Source organism: Podarcis liolepis (genome assembly GCF_965112155.1).
Source record: "Podarcis liolepis genome assembly, chromosome: 7".
NCBI classification, from domain to species: domain Eukaryota; kingdom Metazoa; phylum Chordata; class Lepidosauria; order Squamata; family Lacertidae; genus Podarcis; species Podarcis liolepis.
The window spans coordinates 20,606,320-20,632,264 of NC_139561.1; the positions used below are offsets into that span (position 1 = coordinate 20,606,320).

Consider the following 25,945-nt stretch of genomic DNA (forward strand, 5'->3'; position numbering starts at 1 on the left):
TCCTTCGCTGTGCAACACCTGGTGGAACGATATTACACCTCCCCTCCATCTTCCAGAATCACTATTCATTCCCTTTTCCATGTCCTGGGCCTCTCTTTCTCTCCCACCCCCCACCCTTGGAGTCCAAGCAATGGGGCCCCCACACATCCGTCAACGACCCACCATTTAAAGAGTCAGCCGAGTGCATTTGTGTCTCTCCTCTTGTGACTCTCTGAGCTTATCAGTTAACCTTCCTTATTCCTACATCCCCAACCCTGCAAACACACAGACCCAAGGAGTGCGGTGGGGGAAAGAGATGGATTTTAGATTGTCAGAGCAGCCCTGCCCCCTATGGGGAGGTGGGAGGAGCAGGCAAGTTAGAAGGGAGAGAGACATGGGGGAAGTTTTCCCACCTTAATTTACCCAAACTTGCCTTCCTGTATTAAGTGTCTGAACAAGTGTCTGAACTGCCGGTGGAACGAACCTCTTGGCAGTCTGTGTGAATTGATGCTTTAAGTATGCATTGTTATTGTTTTACACTGTATTTATGTACACACAGAGAGAGTTTTTATCGTTTAAAAAATTGCAATCATTTTTTTTCAATTTTAAAATATTTCTGTTTCATGTATGCTTTTATCATACAGCAAATCACTCCAGGAAGCAATCCCTAAACGGAAATAAATAAATAAAATCAGCTTCCCAAGTGCCGCCAAAGAATAAGGAATGCCCTCCAGCATCCTCTTAAACATAAGCAGAGCCGGATAATAAAATAATAGCAATCATTAGCTGTAAAGTAGAGCCGAATCTCAATCTCCTTTCAAGTAGGACTGAATCCCAGCAAGGACCCACCTTGTTTTGTTTCTTCTGATTGTAAGTTGTTCTAAACAGTTTTTAATACTGTAATTTAAAGTCGTCAATCCCTGCTGGGACCTTAGAGCGAAAGTCAGGGGGTAAATAATTGGCAGCAGTAGCTTTGAGCAGAGCCCTATCCTAATAACAGCAATAATAATAAACTTTTAAGTAGAGCCAAATTCTACGATTCTACGAAATCCTCTGAAAAAGAATAAGAATAAACAGTAGGGCCCCCTTCCCTGGGCCTTGCCCCCTACCCTATACACTGAGACCCTTCCAGAGGCCCACTCAACCTCTCCTGAAACATGTCTCACCCCTCAAGAGAGGGAGAGCGAAGGGAGAAGCCGCCAGTCCGGGGGGGGGGGGAGCAGGGCAGGTGCTCTTCGCGCCAGAGCAGCCAAGGCGGCTGTCAAGGCCCATCACTGACACGACTCTTATCTCCGGTGGCAGGAGCCAGGGGAATTCCAGCACCTGGAGGGGCGGCAGGAGACGTGCAGGCTGTCAGCGGCGGGTGGTGACAAGGGCACGGGGGAAAGCAGAAAGGGGGGGCAGCACGGTTAGAGAAAAGAGGAGCCGCAGAAGGCCCCTTTCCCTGCTGTTACTTTAGGATGAGAGCAGCAGGGAGGGAAGAGTAATTGCATCCTTTGTCACGCAAAGCACACGCCAGGATTCCGGAGAAATTCATTTGAACGGTGGAAATAAGGTGACCTCAGAAGATGGGGCTGGCTCTTAGGAACATATCAGGCCTGTCTAAATAAAAAAGAATGGTCACACACAAACACCCTGCCCCTGGACAACCTAAGTCCTTGCATGGAGAAAACTAGCACTTCAGGGTTCTGCAGTGGTGATCTCCTTGGTGTGCCATTTTCGACACGTAGCAAGTTTTGTTTCTGAAAGGGAGGGGGGAATCAAATACATGAACACAGTAACATAGGAAACTGCCTTATACCGTCAGACAATGGGTCCATCTAGCTCAGTATCGTCTGTCCTGACTGGCAGCCACTCTCCAGTGTTTTAGGCCGAGGCCTCTCTCAGCCCTACTTGATCATCATTTGCATGTAGAGCATATGCTCTGAACTCGGGACCTCGCCTGCGACACAAGTGCTTAACTTCTGGGGAAGTGGGGGTGCTGGCTCATCTTCAGTGGCCTAGTCGCTCCCAACCTGCGAATCTTAGACAAGAACAGCTCACAGGCTGCTGTGGGGACAACAGCTCAGTGGCCTAAACTACCTCACATTGCTGTTGTCAGGACAGCATGATCCTACTCAGAGTAGACCCACTGAAATCAATGGACGTGACTAATCCTGGTCCATTGAATTCAATAGGTCTGCTCCTGAGCAAAACTAAGCTGGATGAATGTGTGTGTGTGTGTGTGTGTGTGTATCTATATATTGTTGTTTAGTCATTTAGTTGTGTCCGACTCTTTGTGACCCCATGGACCAGAGCACGCCAGGCACTCCTGTCTTCCACTGCCTCCCACAGCTTGGTCAAACCCATGTTTGTAGCTTCGAGAACACTGTCCAACCATCTATATTTATATATCTACAGTTGTACCTTGGGTCAAGAACTTAATTCGTTCTGGAGGTCTGTTCTTAACCTGAAACTGTTCTTAACCTGAGGTACCACTTTAGCCAATGGGGCCTCCTGCTGCCGCCGCGCTGCCAGCATGTGATTTCTGTTCTCATCCTGAAGCAAAGTTCTTAACCCGAGGTAATATTTCTGGGTTAGCAGAGTCTGTAACCTGAAGCTTATGTAACCTGAGGTACCACTGTATCTATCTATATCTCTATCTTCTCACAAAAATACTGGAACCAGAAGATTGAAAGGAAGTTCCGCATTTTGCGAAGCTTATTCCCACACAAACACTTCCTTCTTATAAAGGGGCTGCTTGTCTTCGACGAAGAGTCATGAACCAAGATCTCCCCAACGCAGGCGCTCAGTCCGTGTGCGCCGTCCCCACCCGCCGTGGGCGAGCTGCCTGTTGCATGAGCCCAGCGCCATCGGATGTGGTCGCTTGCGGAAGCCAGGAGGAAAAGCACGCTGAGACCACGGGGGCGGCTAGGCTGATATATGTGGCTTGCCACGAGGGAGGAGGCGTCGCCGCTGGGACCCTGTTATCTACCGGAGGTTGAGGGCTGGGAGCTCGGCAGCGCAAGCGGGGAGCGAGAGGAGGAAGGAAACAGATGCACGGAGGGGAACAGCCAAGAAGCCGCAAGGGGTCCAGGAGAGAGAGAGAGAGAGAGAGAGAGAGAGAGAGAGAGAGAGAGAGACGGAGAGAAAGAGTGCTGGGGGGGGGGCTTCGCTGGCCGCTGCAGGCAGAAAGGATGTGGTTAACAAACGGACGTTTGCAACGACATAAAAAAATAACCACAGGAGGGTTCTTGCTTCCCAGCAAACCACGGTGGCTTGGCTAATTCCCAGGCAACGGCCTCTCCCCAAACCACCACCCCTCCCCACCCCAAACTTTGCACCGTCTGCCGTTTCTCCTTTTCCTTCCCACCCTCCCCTTTCAAAGAGCACAAATAGCCAGGCGCCGGGGGAATAGCAAAGCAGGATAGTGGGGGGGGGGGGCTCTCACGCCCGCCCCATAAAGAATGCAAGCAACAGATCCTGCACAGAGGTTGCTACACAGCTGAGTTACACTGTAGGATTTGCTCCCAAGTCCGCATTCGCAACCCATGTTTAAATCACTGCGATACCACTTGCAACAGTTGTAGCTTCTTCCCACCCCCCCAAGTAATTCTGGGAACTGTAGCTTGTTAAGGGTGCAGAGAGTTATTGGAAGAATCTCTACTCCCCTCACACACACACACACACACACATACTGTGCAGTTTTAGCAACCAATTCACAGGGAATTCTGGGAACTATAGTTCTGTGGGGAAGGGGAATTGGGGGGAGGTCTCCTAACTACTCGCAGCACCTTTTAATGTTCTACAGCTCCCATAGTTCTTTGGGGGAAGCATTGGCTGCTTAAAATGGTATCACAGCACTGTTTATATATCGTGTAAATGTGGCCCCACACAACGCAGTTCTCAAGAGGCAGCTTGAGGCTCAAATTTGGGGAAGGGGGGCAGATTCCTCAGGGATGCGCAAAATTTGTCCAAAATGTGGGGGGCAGCATAGCAGCCGCCTTCAGCACAACCCCTTGGGTCGGGTTACCAAGCCCAACTAACTAAAATAACTGCAAAGCAAAACTTAAGAGAGGGAGCCATTCTGGACCTGCAAGAATCAACATTACAGCTAAACCTTTATCAGGCCGACAACATTTCAAAACAGTGTGCAAGCTTTGGAGTCCTCCAGAACTCTTCATCGCCAGGCCAGATGGCTGCTGCTTTGGTACCAAGCCAAATTTAAGCTCTTGCTGTTAACATAGAAAACCCTAAACAAGACTGTTCTATACATTTAAAGCTGTATCATACCCCTTTGAACAGTCACAGCTTCCTCCCAAAGGATTCTGGGGACTGCGATTTGTTAAGAGTGCTGAGAGTTGCTAGGAGACTCCTATTCCCCTGGCAGAGCTTCAATTCCCAGAGTGGTTTTCTCAGTCAGTCCCTCTCTTCCCAGGGAATTGCAGCTCTGTGAGAAGAACGGGGTCTCCCAACAACTCTCAGCACCTCCTTTACAATATTACAGTTCCCATGATCCTTTGGGGGGAAACATAATGGTTTAAAGATTACAGTTCCCATGATCCTCTGGGGGAAGACATAATGGTTTAAAGATTACAGTTCCCATGATCCTTTGGGGGAAGCCATAATGGTTTAAAGCAGTGCGATGCCAATTTAAGTGGATATTGCAGGCGGAGCCCAACTTGGGAGCAGTTTGTCCGAAAGACCAGCCTGCACACTGAAATCCACGGATGACGCTGTCTTGATAGCAGAGCCGCTGGTGGTCCACCCTGTGCCCACCTGGAAGAGGTCCTGAACACACAGGAAGCTGCTTTATATTTTATTACTGCGCCATGCACGCTGGTGAAAAGAGCACTCACCTCCAAGATAAAGGGCAAGACAGGAATGAATGTCCGAGTGCTCTCTGACAACAGGGTCAGGGCCCGGGCGCAGTGCATGCGCAGGGGGTAGAAGCGAGCTGTGGGCACCAGCCTAGCAAGGAGAGAAAGAGGAGAACGGTCGTCAGCCACAGAATCAAAACTCTCAATCCTGCTATAGAGGTTTCTGCCATGAGAGCCAAACCTGAGAACTGAGTTGTTGGCAGAACAGCTGCACATGTATTTCTACAGGCCTTCTAATGCACACTTTGTCCACCACCAGCATAAGGACAAGGCAAAGGAACAGCAACAATGGATGAACATAAGCAAAATGCAGTTTTGCATCTACTTCAGTTTGATTTGAGCCAGGGATGAACACTAGGGAGTTAAAAGCATGACTTGAAAGTCCACGAGGCAGAAACTAAGCTAGTAAGGCCTCAGCCACTGGTTTTTATTTCTTTACGCATTAGGAGGACCAGAAGTTCCCCACACCTGGACTAGAGGCTTCTGGGAGTGGGAAGTACTGCTCAGAAAGGTGGCTCCCTGTTACGTCTCTGCACGAGTTTCTGCCCTGGATTTTATTAAACTGGAAATGCAGCATTTCCTTTTTATTATTATGACATCTATATATAGCAGTTACGTATATAAAAACAGCTGAAATTACTGCATATATAAAAGTAGTGCTTAAAAAACAATTATAAATATTAAAACTGATTAAAAACTACACCAGCCTATAAAGTAAAATCCATGCAAGTCCAGAGCAGATTTCAAAAAAGTTTTTAGAAGATGGGTTGAAATACAAATGTCCATAGCAGGCATCAGAAAAGGCAACAGAGAAGGTGCCTCCCTGTTGTCTCTCTGCATGAGTGGCTGATCTGAAGACTTGTAAAAGCAGGGATGGGGGAACCTGTGGCTCTCCAAGCATTACTGGACTTCAACTCCCATCAACCCCAACTAGCATGGCCAATGGCCAGGGATGATGGGAACTGGGAGCCTAACATCTGGAATGTCAAGAGTAGGCATAGGCAAACTCGGCCCTCCAGATATTTTGGGACTACAACTCCCATCATCCCTGACCACTAGTCCTGTTAGCTAGGGATGATGGGAGTTGTAGTCCCAAAAAATCTGGAGGGCCGAGTTTGCCTATGCCTGGTCAAGAGTTCCCCCATTCCTGGCACAATCAGGGACAGAGTTCAAGGGTCCCCATCCCAGAACAACTGCTCCGCTTAAAGAAACGTAGAGATCTACAGGAACTCACAGCTTTCTTCCTGCTTCTACACCCTCTGCAAGTCCTTCCCACTTTTCAAAGTCATTCCCCGAGCACAGCTCTTGTTCTGAGAAGCAAATCACATCACACTGCTCCCCACTCCCACCCCCACAAAACGGCAACGGCGACTGCTGAGATTGTAAAAACCAACGAGGGCGAGAAACTGCATCAGCCGCACCATATAAATCACACACCACCCCTTCACCCTCACCCCCACCCACCCACCCGCCAAATAGTGAAATAATTATCACTGGATCCATTATGGAAATAAATCTACTTTCCCGCCCCCCGAGACCTGGCAACCGGCGAAAGCGATGACGAAAACCTTCTACAGGAATTAATTGATTGGGGGATAAACCTGTTAAAAGGTATAGATTTACTGTAAACCAAGGCCATTAATTTCAGAGAGCGAGGCAAGGCGACAGCCGGCTTAAAAACTTCCCAGCGGCGAGGGACAGGCCTGGAATGAAGTATGGGCCAGGAGAGTTTGTCGCCGGACCAGCTGACCGGTGAGCTGCGAGACAGGAAAAGGCTGGAGTACGAGATAGGTGGTTGCCTGAGGAACACAGAAGCTGCCTTCTATCGACTTGGATGACTAGCTCAGTATTGTCCACACTGACTAGCAGCTGCTCTCCAGGGTTTCCGGCCTGGAATGTTTTGTAGCCCAATCTAGAGATGAAGGGGATTGAACCTGGAACCTTCGCCTTACAAGGCAGATGCTCTTCCACTGAGCTACAGTCCTTCTTTTAATACATGGGAAGCTGTCTTCTACTCAAACCATTGATCCATCTAGCCCAGTGCTTTCCAAACTTGGGTCTCCAGCTGTTGTTGGACTACAACTCACATCATCCCTAGCTAGAAGAGTTTGGGAAACACTGGGCTAGCCTAGTGTTACTTACAGAGACAGTGTGGCATAGTGGTTAAGAATGTTGGACTAGGAAATGGGTAGGAAAACTAAGGGCTGGTGGCTGGATTCGGCCCAATCGCCTTTTAAATCCAGCCTGCGGACAGTCCGGGAATCAGCGTGTTTTTACATGAGTAGAATGTGTCCTTTTATTAAAAATGCATCTCTGGGTTGTTTGTGGGGCATAGGAATTCGTTCATCCCCCCCTTCAAAATATAGTTCCGCCCCCCTGCTGAAAAAGTTTGCTGACCCCTGGGCTAGGACCTGGGAGACCAGGGTTCAAATCCCCGCTCAGTCCTGAAACTCACTGGCTGGCCTTGGGCCAGTCACAATCTCTCAGCTGAACCTACCTCACAGGGTAGTTGTGAGGGAGAAAACCTTGTATGCCACTTTCAAGCTCTTTGAGAAAAAGGTGGGATATAAATGCAAATAAACAAATAAATTTCCAGGTAGGGTTGGAGATGGCTGCTGTCTAAAACCCTGGAGAACCTGTCTGTGTCGACAACACTGAGCTAGCTAGACCAGTGGTCTGGCTCAGTATAAAGGGAGCTTCCTGTGTTCCTGGCTGGCATCTGCCGTGCAATGATACATCTCCTATATACAGTACACACAACCCGCAAAGCATAAATGTTTATCCGCTGCCAGCCAGTGTAAGCAACACTAAGCTCCCTACATTACTCTCAAACAAGAAAATTACCAAGAGGAGCAGTAGCTGCAGTTATATTTGTGGGGCAAAAGCTTATTAAAACATTCTGGAATTCTGTGAAGACAGTAGGGGTGTGCAGTTGTGTACCTGGGGACACAAAACAGTTGAACTGCACACTCGTGCAGTAAGTTACACGCAGTGTTCAACCAGTGTCTTGCCTGTTTACATTTGAGAACAAGTGCTGCAAAGTGGTTAGGGTGCTGGAGTAGGACTAGGGAAATCTGGGTTCCAATCCCCACTCAGATCAGTTGGTGCCTTTGGGCCAGTCACTGCCTCTCAGCCTAAATCTACCTTACAGGGTTGGGGGGGGGAGGTGTATGCCACCTTGAGCTCTTTGTAGAAAATATTAACCGTGGCAACACCTGTGCCCACTTCCACACAAAGGCCTGTATATGTAGCAACAGCTTGTACCTGTGTTCAGGGTAATGTGTGAACAAGCCTAGCATCATGTCTGAATGTGGTTGCGGTGCAGTTGGTGCCAACGACAAATGAACCACGTTCAAACTGCCTGCCCGGTGGTTATCTTTGGGCAAAGTATTTTCAGCAAGAGGCACCTCAGAAATAATTACATTTTAAAAGAAAAAAAGATGGAACATTTGAAGAGAAAAGAAGAAGGGTGGTTCTGGGTATATGTGATTAACTTGGAGAGACAACCCCCCCACCCCAGCCGCCCTTATATTCTTCTCAGTCCTAACTACACACACACACACACACACACACACACACACACACACACACGTTCTTGGCAAAGCATTGTTTTTTTAACACAGCGACAGCCAAAATCCATTCTGGCAGCCGCACACAGCACTCTTGAACCCCCAGGCCCACATTCCTGCCCCACAACTCTTCCCTCAAATCTCTGTCAAACCGCAGGAAACGAAGGCCGACGAGCCCCCCCCCCATGCGCCAGAGGGTGGGGGGCCTTCGGAGGCAGCGGGCGAAAGGAGTCAATTCCAGCTTCTGTCGGCAACCCCTGTGCTGCCTAGTTATCTTGTTTAAGCACATTTAAAATTCTGCCCTGGTTCCTGCCTGAAGCAAGAGAGCTCCCGCGGACGGCATTAGCTTCCACTCTCTTCCACGGCTCCGTTTCTCGAGGGCAAAGCGCCACCTTCTGGGCAAAAAAGTAACCAGCACGGTGCGCTTCTCAACCACCCGAAGTTTAGAATTAAAACAAGCCAAAAGCGTTCCTTCTAAAATCTGTTGCCATTTTCTTTTCTTTTCTTTTCCACCCCTCTCCTCACATTTAAAGTCAACAACTTGTGAAAAGCCACTGTGGTGTAGAGGGGGGTAAGGATTGAAAGGCATTAAGAAATCAATCTTTATCAAATACAGTGATACCACGGGTTACATACGCTTCAGGTTACAGACTCCGCTAACCCATAAATAGTGCTTCAGGTTAAGAACTTTGCTTCAGGAACAGAAACCGTGCTCCGGCGGCGCGGCAGCAGCAGGAGGCCCCATTAGCTAAAGTGGTGCTACAGGTTAAGAACAGTTTCAGGTTAAGAACGGACCTCTGGAATGAATTAAGTACTTAACCCGAGGTACCACTGTACAGTGGTACCTCAGAAGTCGAATGGAATCCGTTCCGGAAGTCCATTTGTCTTCCAAAACGTTCGGAAACTAAGGCACAGCTTCTGATTGGCTGCAGGAAGCTCCTGCGGCCAATCAGAAGCCATGTCAGACATTTGGGTTCCAAAGAACATTTGCAAACCGGAACACTCACTTCCGTGTTTGCAGCATTTGGGAGCTAAAACGTTCGAGTCACAAGGCATTTGTCAACCAAGGTATGACACTATTGTTTTTTCATGGTCGATGGCGAGGACTGATGGGAGGTGCAGTTCAAAAACATCTGTAGGGTCAAACCTTACCCTCACGTGTGACAGGTGATGAACCAAATTTCCAGAGCTCCACTGGAAGGTTGTTTTCAGCTGAAAACTCATGGTGCTTTTTAGCAATTTGCAGGAGCTATATCTGAAAACTATTCGATTTCTTAGTGCCATTTTGAGGCACGGCAGATGGCTGCAAGTTCAGCCCTTTGTATTTTCCAGGTAGGGCTGGGAGAGAACCCTGCTTGAATCTCTGGAGAGCTGCTGCCTTCATTGTAAACAATACCAAGATAGATGGACCAATGTATATTGAGATGGGCTCAATATAAGGCAGCTTCCTCCGTTCATATGTCGTAAGAGAAAAGCTTAATGAGTCAAAGCACTGGTCCACCCAACTCAGTACTGTCTACACTGACTGGCAGTGGCTCTCCCCAGGGATTCAGACAGGGTTCTCTCTCAAGTCTACCTGGAGATGCCAGAGACTGAAGCTGGGGGTCTTCTGCATGCAAGACAAATGCTCTAACTGACTGAGGTACAGCCCTTTTAAACATTCGTAAGAGACCAGTTTGAATTTTTAAAAAATTTGTACAAATGCAAACAATTGATCTGCACAGGTTACTCTAGATGAAGAATATGGATGGAACAAGGACCTCTTCATGCTCCATCCATATTCTGCATCTAGAATAAACAGCATACCTGATTTCTAACGTTTGTGCAAACTTTTAAAAATTCAAGCTGGTCTCTCTAGATACAAACACCCTCCATTTTCAAAGCTTTTAGGGCCTGTTTTTAAAAAAACAACTTTTGCACACCATCCCAAGAGCCGTCCTCTTATGTGACAGTCACCAGCAAAATTCCGCTCCTCTCCTCCCAGGGACCTGCTGAGCTCACCTTTCCGGGAGGCCTCAGAGGCAGCTGATTTATCTGCTTAGACAGGTGGAAAACTGCCTCAGCTCGTCCGCAGGACAATTAAAAGCCCCGCTTAAGTGACGGAAAGACATCTCGGGGGGTGAGGGAAAGAGAGAGATTGAAGGGGGGAGAGAGGCGAGCTCTGGAAATCGTTTAAACCTGTTTATCTTCATCAACACTCAGAGGAGCCTGGAAATGCAAGCAACGTAGGTGTTTTTTTTAAAAAAACCAACCGTGCAATCTGGACACGGCATTAACAGGATTTCTGGAGATTGCTGGAGTTTTAGAAAATTTACTGCACACCCATTAGCCTCCAAGTGTGGTCCCAAAGCACGGAATCAGCTGGTGTGGGCCGGAGTGTGTTAGGTGTGTGTTTCAAATAACAAAAACATTCAGGGTTCTTCATACAGGTATAGGTTTGCAGAAATATGTCAAGAGCATCAACAAATCTCAAGCGGCTCCTTTTCAGGGGCCACCACTCATTCTGGATACTTTGTGCTTATGCTGGTTTATGATGTTCTAACCCAGGGAGAGCTGCCAACATGGTGCCCATGGGCACCAGTGTGCCCGCTGGTATGTCCTATAATGCCCACAAAAAGCCTCAGTAAATTAACCCTCAAAATTTCAGCAAGGGCTCAGCCTCTCCAACACTGAACATGCCCCCTTAAACATGCCCACATCTCACCGGTGCCAGGATTAGACGCCTGCCCTCTTTTTCGTTGCAGGTGCAAAGAGCTTCCTTTTTACCCTGTCTGCAAAACGGGCTGAAAGCCATATGATACCAGTTTAAACACTCATCGCTTCTCCCAAATCATTCAGGGAATCATGATCTGTAAAAGGAGCCAAGAGTAGTTAGGAAACTCCTTTTCCCTCTCACAGAGCAAGAATTCCAGGGGAAAGGGATTATTAAACCACTCTGGAAAATGTATCCCTGGGAGGGGAATAGGGGGTCTCCTAACGACTCTGGGCACCCTTAACAAACTACACTTCTCAGGATTTTTTCGAGAAAACCGTGACTCTTGAAAATGGCATGATACTGCTTTAAATTCATAGTACAGATGTGGCCTCAGTGAGTGGCTGATGGATATTTCTCCCCCTCCCATAGGGCAGCTGTGCGGGATTGGGATTGCCCACCCTATTTTTGTTGGTCCTGTCTCCTCCCCCCCCCCTCCTTCTTTCAACGTGGTGGCCATTTTGCAACATGCCACCCACCTCCCAGCAGACATTTCGTGACAGGCACCTACGTCACTTTCTCAAAACTCCAAATGAAGCCCAGAAGGCAGACCAATGTCCATGAGCAGGTCAAGCAGGAGATGTCATTGCCTTGGGAGTTGGGAAAGGAGGGAGCCCAGCTGAGACAGAGACTAGAGTGCCAGCGGCAGATGAGTTGACCAGTTCCTGGTGCTCAGCTAATTGACCCAGATGGAGGAGCCTGCTGAACTAGGTCCGAGGACCCACTGAAGCAGATGCCATGACCACCACAGGTGCTGTTCCTGAATCCAAGGGACTGCTTCCTCCACCCGCTTTTCCTAAATTAATATATTTTGAGAGTGGACTTGTATGTTTTAAGAGCCAGTACAGAATAGCACTTAGAACGTCGGACTAGGATCTGAGAGACCAGGATTTAATTTCCCCATTAGACCAGAAAGCTCACTGGGTGCGACTCACAGCCTGACCTACCTCACAAGGTTGCTGTGAGAATAAAGTGGAAACAGGGGACAGGATAAAACAGAAGACATAAGAGAGAACTTTCTTCACCAGCTTAAGCTCCTCGGAGGAAAGGTGGGATATGAACACATAGGTTTCAAAAGGCAAACAAGCGAAAGGCAAGCCTGACACAGAGGAAACAAAAGACTTACTTAATGCAGCCTATGATGACTTGGGTCAACGGGTAGATCAAAGGCTCCATGATGTCGTTCGGATGGATGGTGCTCAGGACGCGACACCAGAAGTACAGGCAATGGACATACTGCCAGTTGTAAACAGACTGGTAGTTTTCCTGAAGGGTGAGGAAGGAGGTAAATAGAGAGATCTTCTAACAAAGGGCACTGAAGAAACATAATTTATACAATTTGAAGGGGGGGGGGAGAGGATCTTATTCATATTATTTATTTATTTACCATTTAACTGCATTTACAAATCACATTCCTATAAAAACATGCTGAATTCGTGGGATGATAGAAATACATATACAATAGATATAGAGGCAACTCCCGACTGACGAGCACCCAACAGCACGGCACCGAACCTGGAAGCAACTATAACGTCACTAAAACAGCAGAACACGGGAGGGGCAGAAGAATGCCTTTTGCAGGCCCCAATGTAACAATTTCAAATGCAATGCAGAATCAATGCAAATATGAATTGCATACCCTGCTTACTGACCATCAGGCTCTCAAAGCTGTTTACAAAGTTAAAAAAGCACAATTGTCACTTCTTATCATCTCCTCTTCTTGCTCCCAATACCTTATTCAGTGTTTCCCAAACTTGGGTCTCCAGCTGTTCTTAGACTACAACTTGCGGTATCCCTGACCACTGGTCCTGCTAGCTAGGGATGATGGGAGTTGTAGTCCAGCATCAGCTGAAGTTTGAGAAACATTGCCTTAAGTCAATGATTTGATGGGAGCTGGGAGTCCAACGACATCTGGAGGAGCAGTTTCCACTTCCCCATTGTAACCAGTCTTAATGAGAGCCAGAGCAGGCACTCATGCAGAGACACAGCATGGAACCTCCTTCCTGCATGGTGCTCCTAGCTCCCATGAACCTTTAGATAGGGAACCTGTGGCCCTCCAGATGTCACTGAATTATAACACAATCCCTGACTACTGGACATCCCCACATCTGCCTTAGGCCTGATTATGGAGGCTGGCACCCATTGCCATTTTTGTGACTGATTAAAGCAGCACCACTAGCAGAAAAAAAATTAAAAATCCTAGGCATTTTTAAACTCTGCCTGAACCATCTCACTTTTTCTGCCACTTGGGGGTGCTGGTTCCTCCACCGATAACTTTTTCTTTTTTAAAATTGACCAGACTGGAGAGGAATCCCCTAAACATATTTTAAAGTAGCCTATGCCTCTCACATTGCCACACTTCCCAGAGTGATTTAACAGTCAATCCCTCTTCCCAGGGAACTCAGGAAATTATAGTTCTGTGAGGTGGAATAGAAGTCTCTTTAGAACTCTCAGCACCCTTAAACTACGGGCCCCAAAATTCCTTGGGCGAAGCCATGGCTCTTTAAAGTGGTATAATACTGCTTTAAAGATATGGGGTTGATGGAGGCAAGATGTGACTGCAGGTGTGTGCAAGCGCTTGGGGGGGGGGTAGGTTTTGCATTCCCATTTCTTTTTGCAATACATCCTTTGCTTGGTTATTCAATTGTTAAGACTTCTAGAACTGGAATTGCAATGCAGGGATCACAGCAAAAGAATCCCTGACAGACACACCGAACTTCTGCTTAGAACTTTCACTGAAAGAGAGTCCACCGCCTTCCAAGGCAGGCCATCCGACTGCCAAACAGCTCCTCTGTCAGAAAGTTAATATCTCACATTCACATTCCTTTAGACTCAAAACACACCAAAAACTTTTGTAATGTTTCTGGCATTCATAGAAAACTTTTTCTTTCCTCCCACACCTTCCCAAATTGGTCTATTTATTATCTCTCGGCAGTTTTTAATTCCTGTTGGGTTTTCATGCTTTAATACTGTTTTAAGATCTGTATTATTATATTCCATTTCTGCTTCTTTATCGTTCAGCTGTGCTGTATTTACTTCTTTTATTGTCAAGCAAAACGCCACCTTGAGCTCCTCTGAGGAAAGGTGGGATACAAATGTAGTAAACATATAGGTAAATAAATATTGCATTGCACTGTTAAAATCCATTTTAACAATGTTTTCGTGATTTTCATTGTCTTGTTTTCTTACTTTAGCTGTAAATTGCTTTGTGGTTTTTGTTTTTTTAAGAGGGATATATTGAATAAACCTAAGCATAAAAACATAATGTGGTTGTCACCGTAAGATCATAATATTGCAGGAAAGGCTATGAACACTCAAAATGGGCTGCACAAGTGCAAAAAAACCCCGTTACTTTTGCATGGGGGAAAAGGCCATAGCTCATGTTCAGAGCATCCATTTGGCATGCAAAAAACCCAGGTTCCTTCTTGAATGTCACCTCTAAGTACGGCTGGGAGAGACTTCTGCCTGAGACCCTAGAGAGCCTCAGTCAGTCAGAGTAGACCAGTGTTACTCAAAGTTGGGTCTCCAGCTGTTGTTGGACTACAACTCCCATCATCCCTAGCTAGCAGGACCAGTGGTTAGGGATGATGGAAGTTGTAGTCCCAAAACAGCTGGAGGGCCAACTTTAAGAAACACTGGCGTAGCCCATACTGAGAACTAGAGGAACAAGTGATCTAACTCAGCCTAAGACAGCTCCCTATGTCTTAAGGCAGGCATCCCCAAACTCGGCCCTCCAGATGTTTTGGGACTACAACTCCCATCATCCCTAGCTAACAGGACCAGTGGTCAGGGATGATGGGAATTCTAGTCTGAAAACACCTGGAGGGCCAAGTTTGGGGATGAAGCTTAGTGGCAGAGCACCTGTTCTTATGCAGAAGGTCCCAGGCTCAATCCTTAGCATCTCCAGGTACGGCTGGGAGAGACTACTGCCTGAAATCCTGAAACTCTGTTGCCAATTATAGAACCATAGGGTTGGAAGGGATCCCAAGGGTCATCTAGTCCAACCCCCTGCATGCAGGAATCTCAATACTGAGCTGGAAGGACCAGTGGCCTGACTCAGGATAAAGGCAGCTTCCTATGCTTCTGTCTTTCCCCATCATTTACCTATTTGCCACTTGCATTGTAAAATGGATGCATTATCAAGATGGGCAGTAACAATAACTCGGGAACGACAGAAATTTAATCTGCGCCTCCCTCGCTCTGAACTGCCTCTCCCACCGTGGAACTAACTGGATTTGGGTCCTGTCTGGCTCACGGCTGAGGGTCTGAGAAGCCAAACAGATCCAATTAAGGTCCTAGACTTTGGTTATCTCTCCTCAGCTTATCTGCCATGTCTGAGCATCTTTTGGGAAGGGGGGGAGAGAGAAGGCTTAACATGGCAACCAACCCCTGCAAGCACCAGGGGTGTAAATCAACCCACTAATCTGTGTCGGTATTGTTTACTTTAAAACACCAATAAAGAGGGGATTAGCAATTTGCCTTGCATTAAGTCCACGTCAGACTGGATGAGACCCCAATCTGGGGATGGAAAGGGATAGGGAGGGTGGAATTACCTGCTCTCTCCTACCCTATCTTACTTTTCCTCTGGTGGCTGAGTGGCGGGGGGAGAACAGGAGACACACAGCTCTAATGGGGTCTACGAGGACCCAGGCTGCAACAGATACAAAAATGGGGGCAAATGACAGGTTGCCAAAAAGAAGATGGGGTTTTTTGGGGGGGGGGGAGGACAAAGTGGGGAGACTCTATAATCTTCTTTGCTACTTGGTGGGGCTTTCGGTTAATGCGATGAAATGCAGATTTCATATATCAACAGAAGACACGCCAGAGTAGACAGCTGATAAAGCCAGGCTGTTGTTGTGAGAGATATCTCTTTTTATTCCACCACCCCTTCAATAAAGACCAAGAGACAGATAAACAAAAAATATCAGCACCTCTCTAAGGCTGCTTACACACTGTAACTTTAAAGCACATTTGAGGCACATCCTTTTTTCTGAAAGAAATATGGGCACCGTAGTTTGTTAAGGAGAATTGCAACTCCGCAATTCCTGCTAGGTGAAACTATAGTGCCCAGAATTCCTTGAGGGTAAGAAAGTGCTTTAAAGGTATGGTGTGTAGACAGTCGATAAGTTATACTCCAGGTGTATCTTGAGCAATGGAACTAAATGGGGAGATTCAGGACCTAGACAGGAAACAGGAAGTGCTGGGACAGGAAGTTAGGGAATGTGACCCTCCCGTGATCTCTCTGCAGCTTGACCAGAGTGGACTGGTGTGTGAGTCCACACAGAACTGAACAAAGATATCTCACCTAGTGCTATGAGACAGGAAGAAAAAAGTCTCCCTATTCACTTACCATGTCACCTCTTACTTATGTTTTCACAAAAGTATAAAGCCCCAAATGCTACAACCTTTCCTCACAGAAAGTTACTCCATCCCTGTGGCACCCTGGCGTGCCTTGAATTATGATCGGGGTGCCATGGGCAACACTGGCCTCTGTATCTCTTTCCCTCCCTCCTCTGATGCCCTCTCACGTCTCTGCCTCCCAAAGGCTTGCACAGCTGTTTGTTGCAGCAGACTTGGATACAAGTTCCCTGGGCGAATGTTGCCTCTGGGGCTGGCCAGGGGGTGCTGGTTGCCAGGAGTTGAGGCGGCCACAGAGTAAGCAAGCAAGCCAGCCCTTGCTGTTGGGAATGGACAGGCAAGTCCCAGGCCCCTGAGGGGCAGCGTGAGGAGGCACCTCTCTTTGGGGCAAGGGGGGCAGCTCAGAGACCAGCGACTGCATCAGCAGCTGCCCAGAGGACTCCCAAGGAGAGAGAAGAGAAGAGGAGGTTGACGGAACACTCAACAAGGAAGGAGTGAGAGGCTGCCAGCTCTGCAGGCAAGGGGCGACATAACTGGGCTCCTGAGCCCCACAGGGGTGCCGCAGAAGTGGTCAAGGAAGCCGTGGACTCAAAAAGGTTGAAAACCTCTCCCCTGGATCATTCTGGTTGCCCTTTCCTGAACCTTTTCAAAACTCTACGATACCCGTTTTGAGCTGAGGCGACCAGAACAGTGCACAGTATTCCAAATGCGGTCACACCAGAGATTTGGAAAGCAGCATTGTAACTTGCCTTCTTCTTCATGGCCATGGCACTGCGCAAATGGATGGCCAGCTGGCGGATGTAGACGAAGGCATGCTGGTAGGAGACGGAGGTGTCGAGGGAGTACATCTCTGTCAGGGTCCGTTGCATGAAGTTGATCATGGGGAGGACATTGGGGGAAGTGAACCTGGAGTTCTTCACGTAGGAAATATACATTTGCTATAAAGAAAAAGGTGGAGTTTGCGGGGGTCAGGGGTCGGAGGAAACCAGAACAAATTTTATTTAATTTTAACAAAAAGTATATAGGCCACTTGACTGTAATATAAAACCTCTGAGCGTCTGGCAAGAATACATTAAAACCATTCAATAAAAGGCTGTTAAAAACAAGCATTAAAAACCATTCAAAAGATAATTCAAATCAGCAGTAGTCCCTAAAAATGCATTGTGCCTTAAACTTAAATGTAGAAAAAGAATTTCAAATCCAATACGGTTGCCGAATGAAATAAAAAAAAGATCCTCTACTTAGAAGGCTTCTTGGAAAAGAATAGTTTTCTTTCATTTCTTTTTTACACTGCTGGGCTTCGAGAGGTAACCCGGAAGGCAGACTTGCCATGGTTTTAAAAAGCAGCAGCAAAGTATATGGAGGCCCATAACTGACTGTGTCCTCTGTTTGAGGCTGCCATCAGATCTAAAGGAGGGGCAGATGGGAGCTTTTATCCTGCTCTACTTTATAAGCCTCTGACCATCGAAAAACATCCATCCATCCATTCATTCATTCATATATATCCTGTTCTAGCAGGGCTTGGCGCTAGCCAGGTAAGTGAAGGCAATAAACAGATTAAGAAGGGCAAATCTGAGCAGGCAAAGAGGAAGTCCAGGGCAGTGTAGGGAAGAGGAATCAAGGCATTTCAGGACCAAGGACAGCTCCCAGTGGGCCCTGGTGAATGAGCTATGGAAATACATTGTTTCAGCCAAGGCCCTGAGTGTATGGTGGCAAGGCCTCTACAGCCGTACCTTGTTTTGCGGCCAGGATCTGTTCCAGAGCCCCGGCCGCTAGCGGAAAAGGACGCAGGGCAAAGTGCGACGTCTGTGCATGCGCAAGGAGCAGTTTGCGCTTCTGCACATGCACGAAGCACGATCCAGCGCTTCTGCGCATGCGCAAGTGGCAAACCTGGAAGCAACCCATTCCGGTACTTTCGGGTTTGCCGCAGACGATTGCTGGAACAGACACTAGACAAGGCGGACGTTTGTGGAGGTATTACTGTACTACTGCTGGACCAACCTCCTTGTGAATGCTGAAGCTGGCTTAAAGATCTGATTCTGCAGGCACTGACTTCTACGCTACAGAACGGACAGGGGTGTTATGGGGGGGCACTCATAGGAGTCTGAGGAAGGCAGGAGTACTCTATCCTCAGGCCACGGCAGGGGCATGAAGGGGTGTGGAGCATAGGCATAGCCAGGATTAGGGTGGTGGCGGGGAGAGACTTTATGTAGGGAGAGCAGAACCAAGTTACCTGTGATGCAATCGGTCAATTAGTTAAGTATTTTTATTTATTTACTTGAGGGGGGGGGTAGTTGCATCTCCCTGGCTACGCCCATGGTGTGCAGCAGCGTGTATTTCCTCCTCATCCATGTCTTCTTTAGGGCAGTAAGAGGGGCCAGCTTCTGGGACCATGACACCTGTGGCCCTCCAGGTATCACTGGACTACAACTCCCATCATTCCTGAGCACTAACCATGCTGTTTAGGGCTGGTGGGGATCCATGATCATCATCAGGGCTGCAGGTTCCCCCGTCATGATCCTGAGCCTTTTGACTCACAGTAGACAATAGGGGACCAATGCCTTCCCATCAATAGTATGGCATGCATACGTTGAGGTGGCTTTTCTCCACCACCTTACCTTGAGAACTGGGTTCAAGTAGACATCTTTTTTATGCCGGCAGATTTTGTTGAGCACCAGGAAAGCCAGCACCCTGACGGTTTCCTCGCCTGTGCTCCAGAGACGGGTAGCTTGCTGGAAATAAAGAAAAGAAGAATCGAGAAATGCACACACAGACCAGCAGAGAGGTTCCCAGTCCACTAGCTTCCATCCAGTCTCAAAACCCAGACCATCTCTGTTATCCATACAACCTGTCCTGGAAGCTTAGGGTGAAAAGAGAGCAAAAAACAATGAATATTAATATAAATAGGGCTGCCCCATTTACCATATTTTTCGCTCTATAGGACGCACTTTTCCCCCTCCAAAAATGAAGGGGAAATGTGCGTGCGTCCTATGGAGCGAATGCAGGTGCCTTGGCTTCGCGGCGACGTGCCTGTCCTGGAAGCCGGAGGAGGAACAGAAGGGTCTCCTTCTGTTCCTTCTCCAGCTTCGCTGAAGGGCGCTGTGCCTTCTCCCTCTCTGCGCAGCGCCTCTCCTGTGAAGGAGAGGCGCTGCGCAGAGAGAGAGAGAAGGCGCAGCGCCCCTTGAGCAACACGCCTATCAAGCGAAGCCGGAGGAGGAACAGAAGGGTCTCCTGTTCCTCCTCCCGCATCGCAGCGACGCGCCTGTCCTGGAAGCCGAAGGAGGAACAGAAGGGTCTCCTTCGGTTCCTTCTCCAGCTTCGCTGAAGGGCGCTGCGCCTTCTCCCTCTCTGCGCAGCGCCTCTCCTGTGAAGCAGAGGCGCTGCGCAGAGAGAGAGAGAGAGAGAGAGAGAGAGAGAGAGAGAGAGAAGGCGCAGCGCCCCTTGAGCAACGCGCCTGTCCAGCGAAGCGGGAGGAGGAACAGAAGGGTCTCGTTCTGTTCCTTCTCCAGCTTTGCTGAAGGGCGCTGCGCCTTCTCCTGTGAAGGAGAGGCTCTGCGCAAAGAGAGAGAAGGCGCAGCGCCCCTTGAGCGACGCGCCTGTCATGCGAAGCCGGAGGAGGAACAGAAGGGACTCCTTCTGTTCCTCCTCCCGCTTCGCAGCGACGCGCCTGTCCAGCGAAGCCTGAGGAGGAACAGAAGGGTCTCCTCCTGTTCCTTCTCCAGCTTCGCTGAAGGGTGCTGCGCCTTCTCCCTCTCTGCGCAGCGCCTTTCCTGTGAAGGAGGGGCGCTGCACAGAGAGAGAGAAGGCGCAGTGCCCCTTCAGCGACGCGTCTGTCCTGGCTTCTGCTTTAGCCCTGCGCAGCCTCTTTGGGCAGGGGGAGCCTTCATCCCGCTGCCCTGAAGAGGCTTGGCGGTTACCCCAGAAGCCAGAACAGCCACACGGTATCCCAGAAGCCAGATTCCTCTTGCTGTTCTGGCTTCTGGGGTTCGGAATAATTTTTTCTTGTTTTCCGCCTCCCAAAACTAGGTGCGCCCTATGGTCCGGTGCGCCCTATGGTGCGAAAAATACGGTAGTCAATCAGTTTGTTAGGTGTATATCAACTGATAATATTCTGATAACTGGGGGCACATTTTTAATCGAATTATTGACTCATTATGTTTATTTTCTTACAAAACAATAGTCGGCAAGAAGCTTCTGAGGAACACTACCATCTCCTCGCTCACACAGGAGTGAGCGCCTCTTCTAATGCTACTTTCAGAGGGTATTTCTTCCTCTTCTAAAGAACTTAAGATCAAAGTAGCCAAAGTGGTGCCCTCCAGGAGTTTCATCCCTGACCACTGGCCAGAATGGCCGGAGTTGTTAGTTCAACAATATCCAAAGGCTGCTTCTGAGTTAAGAAATTCTGCCTGGGTTTACTTTATTCCTCCTCCCTCCCAATCACCTTTCCTTTTGTGCCGTGTATTTTTAGATTAGAAGGCACTGTCTTATCACTTATCACTGACATTTGTAAGCCTCTATGGGAGTATTTTTTCCCTGCTTTTTGGGCTGAAGAGCGGCATTAAAACTAGATAAATAAATAAATAAAGCACCAGCTGCCGAACTCACCTTGAGCAGCATCCGAGTTTGTTTTGGAAAAGTCAAGAAATAAGGCACGATGGAGCTGACGTGCTGGAGGACAGCTGCTCCCACAGAGGCTTCGGTCAAACATGAGAGGAGCTGCAGAAATGGGCAGAACGTGCGGGAAGCATTAAAACCTGGGTGAGGCTCACAAGCTGCAATCTCACCAAATTGTACATCTCTCTCTTAAGCTGGTCAGAGGCACACAAGTACCCCTCCTTACACAATGTTCAACCGAGGAACCATGCCAAACATTGGATTTCACGAACTGCAATTGAGGACCCCCACCCACCCACCCCAAACCATGGTTTGAGCTTCCAAGAGTAAAGCAGCCAAACCACAATTGCAGGCCTGATTTGCTTTCCTCTGGAGGCAACAACTATAGTTTATAGCTCTACCTCTTTCAAATCAGAAACAGTGAAGGCGGTGAAGGTCCTGTGTGAGTACCTAGAGGCGGCTGGGGGATGGATGGCAGATAATGGATTGAGGTTGAATCCTGACAAGACAGAAGTACTGTTCTTGGGAGACAGGGGGCGGGCTGGTGTGGAGGACTCCCTGGTCCTGAATGGGATAACTGTGCCCCTGAAGGACCAGGTGCGCAGCCTGGGAGCCATTTTGGACTCACAGCTGTCCATGGAGGCGCAGGTCAATTCTGTATCCCTGGGAGCTGTCTGCCAGCTCCACCTGGTACACAGGCTGTGACCCTACCTGCCCGCAGACTGTCTCGCCAGAGTGGTGCATGCTCTAGTTATCTCCCGCTTGGACTACTGCAATGCGCTCCCTTTGTGGGGCTACCTTTGAAGGTGACCCGGAAACTACAACTAATCCAGAATGCGGCAGCTAGACTGGTGACAGCCGCTGAGACCACATAACACTGGTCTTGAAAGACCTACATTGGCTCACAGTACGTTTCCAAGCACAATTCAAAGTGTTGGTGCTGACCTTTAAAGCCCTAAACGGCCTCGGCCCAGTATACCCGAAGGAGTGTCTCCACCCACATTGTTCTGCCCGAACACTGAGGTCCAGCGCCGAGGGCCTTCTGGCGATTCCCTCACTGCGAGAAGCAAAGCTACAGGGAACCAGGCAGAGGGCCTTCTTGATAGTGGCGCCCACCCTGTGGAATGCCCTCCCATCAGATGTCAAAGAGATAAACAACTACCTGACATTCAGAAGACACCTGAAGGCAGCTCTGTTCAGGGAAGTTTTTAATGTGTGACATTTTAATGTATTTTTAATCTTTGTTGGAAGCCGCCCAGAGTGGCTTGTGAAACCCAGCCAGATTGGTGGGGTACAAATAAATCATCATCATCATCATCATCATCATTATATCTGTTCCATAGCTCACTCCATCCTCTGCCCATTGGTCACAACAGACACAACTGCCCTGGGACAGAGTTCAGAGCCTGCTACCAGATGTAACTAGTGGAAGGGCATCACTCAGTGGTGGAGTATCTGCTTTGCACACAAGAGACCCCAGGTTCAATCCCCAACATCTGCAGGTGCCGCTGGGAGAGACTCCCTCTCTGCAACCCTGCAGAGCCGCTGCCAGCCAAGAGTCAACAAAGAATGATTGTGCAATGGGCTCCGTGTAAAGCAGCTTCCTACATCACTATCTCTTAAGGGCAGGGCCATATCGCAGCGGTACATCATCTGCCTTGAACGCAGAAGGTCCTAGGTTCAATCCCCAATGTCTCCAGCTAGGGCTGGGAATGTCCCCTGTCTGCCACTCTGGAGAGAGCTGCTATCAATCAGTGCAGACAATACTGAGCTAGATGGCATCAGTGGCCTGACTCCATAGAAGGCACTGTCACATGGATGAGGAGTGAGAAATGCAGTTTTTTAAACAGAAGTCCATCAACTCCCCCCACCTTTTACCTGGATGGTACAGCCAAGGTGAGTTTTGATGTCTAAGCGAAGCTTTCCCCAAAGCGGACTGGAAGAGGGAAGGACTATCCTAAAGAACAAAAGAAATATATTGTGTGTTATAATAATTAATAATAATAATAATAACTTGTTATTTATTCCCCACCCATCTGGCTGGGTTTCCCCAGCCACTCTGGGCGGCTTCCAACAGAATATTAAAATACAGTAGTCAGTTAAACATTAAAAGCTTCCCTAAACAGGGCTGCCTTCAGATGTCTTCTAAAAGTCTGGTAGTTGTTTTTCCCTTTGACATCTGGTGGGAGGGCATTCCACAGGCGGGTGCCACTACTGAGAAGGCCCTCAGCACTGGACCTCAGTGCCCAGGCAGAATGATGGGGGTGGAGACACTCCTTCAGGTATACTGGACCAAGGATGTTTAGGGCTTTAAAGGTCAGCACCAACACTTTGAATTGTACTAGGAAACGTACTTTAGGCATAGCAGCGCAAGATGAAAATTGGTGGCAGCCTTCCTGTGTGTTTATATGCGGAGGAGAGTCCATCATGGACTTGGGACACAGCGGGTATTATTCAACTCAGAACAGGCCTATTGAAATTCATGGACCTCACTTAGCAGTGTTCATTCTACTCGAGTAAAACTTAATTGACCACCTTGCAGAATTAGGCGCAGAAATCAGTATCCTGAGAACCACAACCTTCCATCCGCCCCTCCCAGAGTTTCGTTTTAAAACAAGCTTCTAGCCCTCGTCACTAGGAAGGTTGGCTTCAAAGTGTCTGGACAATGGCCACTGAAATTTAGCATTAAAATGTGCTAAATCTGCAAAGTTTAGCTGAAGTCTTGAGAATTTGGCTTTTCCTGGCAGGAATCCTATTTTTTTTTAATAAAAAAAAATAGCAGTACAGGCTATGCACACAACCATGTAGATAAAATATGCCATCTATAGCATGCTGTCGTGGTGGACATCAGTTGTTACCTTGATTACACTACAGGCCTTGGAGACAGGGAGATGCCACACCTATTTTACAGAAAGGGAGCAGAGGCAGAGAGGGCGTGAATAACTTGCTCAGCACCATCCAGCGAATCCATGGCTGACCTGACATTTGAACTCAGGTCCTTTTAAGTACTAGCAGAATTTGACTGGTTAGCCCAGGTTGCATCCAACTGATGCCTCCTCAAAGCAGACCCACTGTAATAATTAAATCATGCTCAACAATCTCAATTGGTCTACTCTGAGTAAAACCAACTTTGGAACTCCCTGCCTATTGGCCTTAGGAAGGCACCTTCACTGTACTCTTTCTGGCACCTGCTAAAAACATTTTTATTTAGGCACGACCATCCAGACATGTAGAATGTTGGCAGGCATTTTAATTATGTTTTAAATAGTTCTTTTCACCAATTATTCCATTGTTTTATTCTTTCTGTAAACAACTTTTGAGGTTCAATTGCTTCTTACAATTAAGCAGTATATGAATTTGAAAATTTTAAAATGCTCTTGAGTGGGAGGCCTCTTTTCATCTAACCTGGTCTGACCTTGTTTAGTTCAGGACAGCTGCCAAGTATACCCAGAAGCCAAGTTCATCTGCAGAAAAGCATGCATGCAACACTAATCCCACACACCCAACCCTAAAAACCCAGGCAGATCGGATGGCAGCGCCAAAGAATGCAGGAGAATCAAGGCCCGCGGCAAGCAATAAAGGATTAATTGTACCCTCCACTGACCCAGCTGTTTGCATTCATTCCCTGTTTGAGCTAGAAAATCCAACCCTGACTCCCAGACAAACCTTCAGCCACCTTTCTCACTCTGAGAGCACCATGATCCTTGAGCTCTGATGACATGAGAGTTTCTTGGGGATAGCCAGAACATTTGAGAAGAGAAGTAACAGATTGCAAGGGGACGGAAAGGTGCCTGGAACAGGGCACCCAGCCACTGGCAGATGGTACAGCACCTCACCTGCCCCCAGCACTCTGACAGGAACATAGGAAGGTGGCTTAGACAGAGCCAGGCCATTTTTGGGCTACAACTCCTATCAGTGTCAGCCAAAGCATACTGGCTGGAGCCAAGGAGAGTTGTAGTCAAAGACAATCGGAGGGCACCAGGTTGGGCCAGGCTGCCATAAACAAACTTTCATTTCTATGAAATTCTCTCCATAATTTCTCTCCTCTTCTCCAAGTACAGTTTTGATTAGTGTTTTATGGTTGCTACAGTCTTGATTTTAAAAAGCAAACAAAAAACTGTGTGTAATTCTTTGATTGCCCTTGAATCTTCCCACTGAGCTGCATCCTTTGAGAACCACTGCATTAAAACAATAATTAGGCACTGTACAAATCAATCAAGCCCTACCCACTGGATCTGTTACTTACTGGCTGTTTTTATATATATATTGGTGTTCACTCATGTTATGGATTTGTAATCCCAACATTCAGGATCAAAAACATTTCCTTTTCAGGAGGGTTATTCTGTCTCACAGCTGCAATAAACCTACCATTAAAATTATGGACTGGTCATTTCTTCGTCAGAGGGAAAATGGGCAAATTCAGCAGGGGGTCAAATGCTCCACACCCCCCCAGCTCTCCGAGTCCCTTTCTGGATGTCCCATGATCATATTATAAAGCTGTTGTGTTCTGTGCCATGACAACAATCTGGGAAGTCAGACACCGAAAGAGCTGTAGCACTCTAAAAAAAAAAAAAAACCTGGGGGTGGAGGGGTTAAGAACATAAGGAAAGACTTGCAGGATCCGTCCAGTGGCATATCTAGTCCAAAATCCTGTTCTCACCAGATGCTCCATGGGCTTCAAGTGACAAGAAATGAGACTCCGAGTAAACACCAGGAAGAATTTTCTGACAGTAAGAGCTGTTTGACAGTGGAATGGTCTCCCCTGGGATGTTGTGGACTTTCCCTTCCTTGGAGGCTTTTAAGCAGAGGCTGGA

General features: G+C 47.9%; 1 protein-coding gene across 4 annotated transcripts in view; it reads right to left on the bottom strand.

Moving 5' to 3' along the window:
• Positions 1–25,945, bottom strand: part of NOC2L (NOC2 like nucleolar associated transcriptional repressor) — a 125,304-nt gene that overhangs the window by 28,010 nt on the left and 71,349 nt on the right. For all 4 annotated transcript variants that reach the window (XR_014528395.1, XM_083512971.1, XM_083512970.1 and 1 more), the window contains 6 exons: positions 23,010–23,088; positions 21,123–21,233; positions 19,136–19,249; positions 17,267–17,455; positions 12,286–12,425; positions 4,818–4,929 (listed from right to left, as the gene is read on the bottom strand). Coding sequence is in view for 3 of the 4 variants with exons in the window: in XM_083512971.1 (XP_083369097.1) it covers positions 4,818–4,929; positions 12,286–12,425; positions 17,267–17,455; positions 19,136–19,249; positions 21,123–21,233; positions 23,010–23,088 (745 nt within the window). In the remaining variant the exon portion in view is untranslated. The remainder of the gene's footprint in view (positions 1–4,817; positions 4,930–12,285; positions 12,426–17,266; positions 17,456–19,135; positions 19,250–21,122; positions 21,234–23,009; positions 23,089–25,945) is intronic.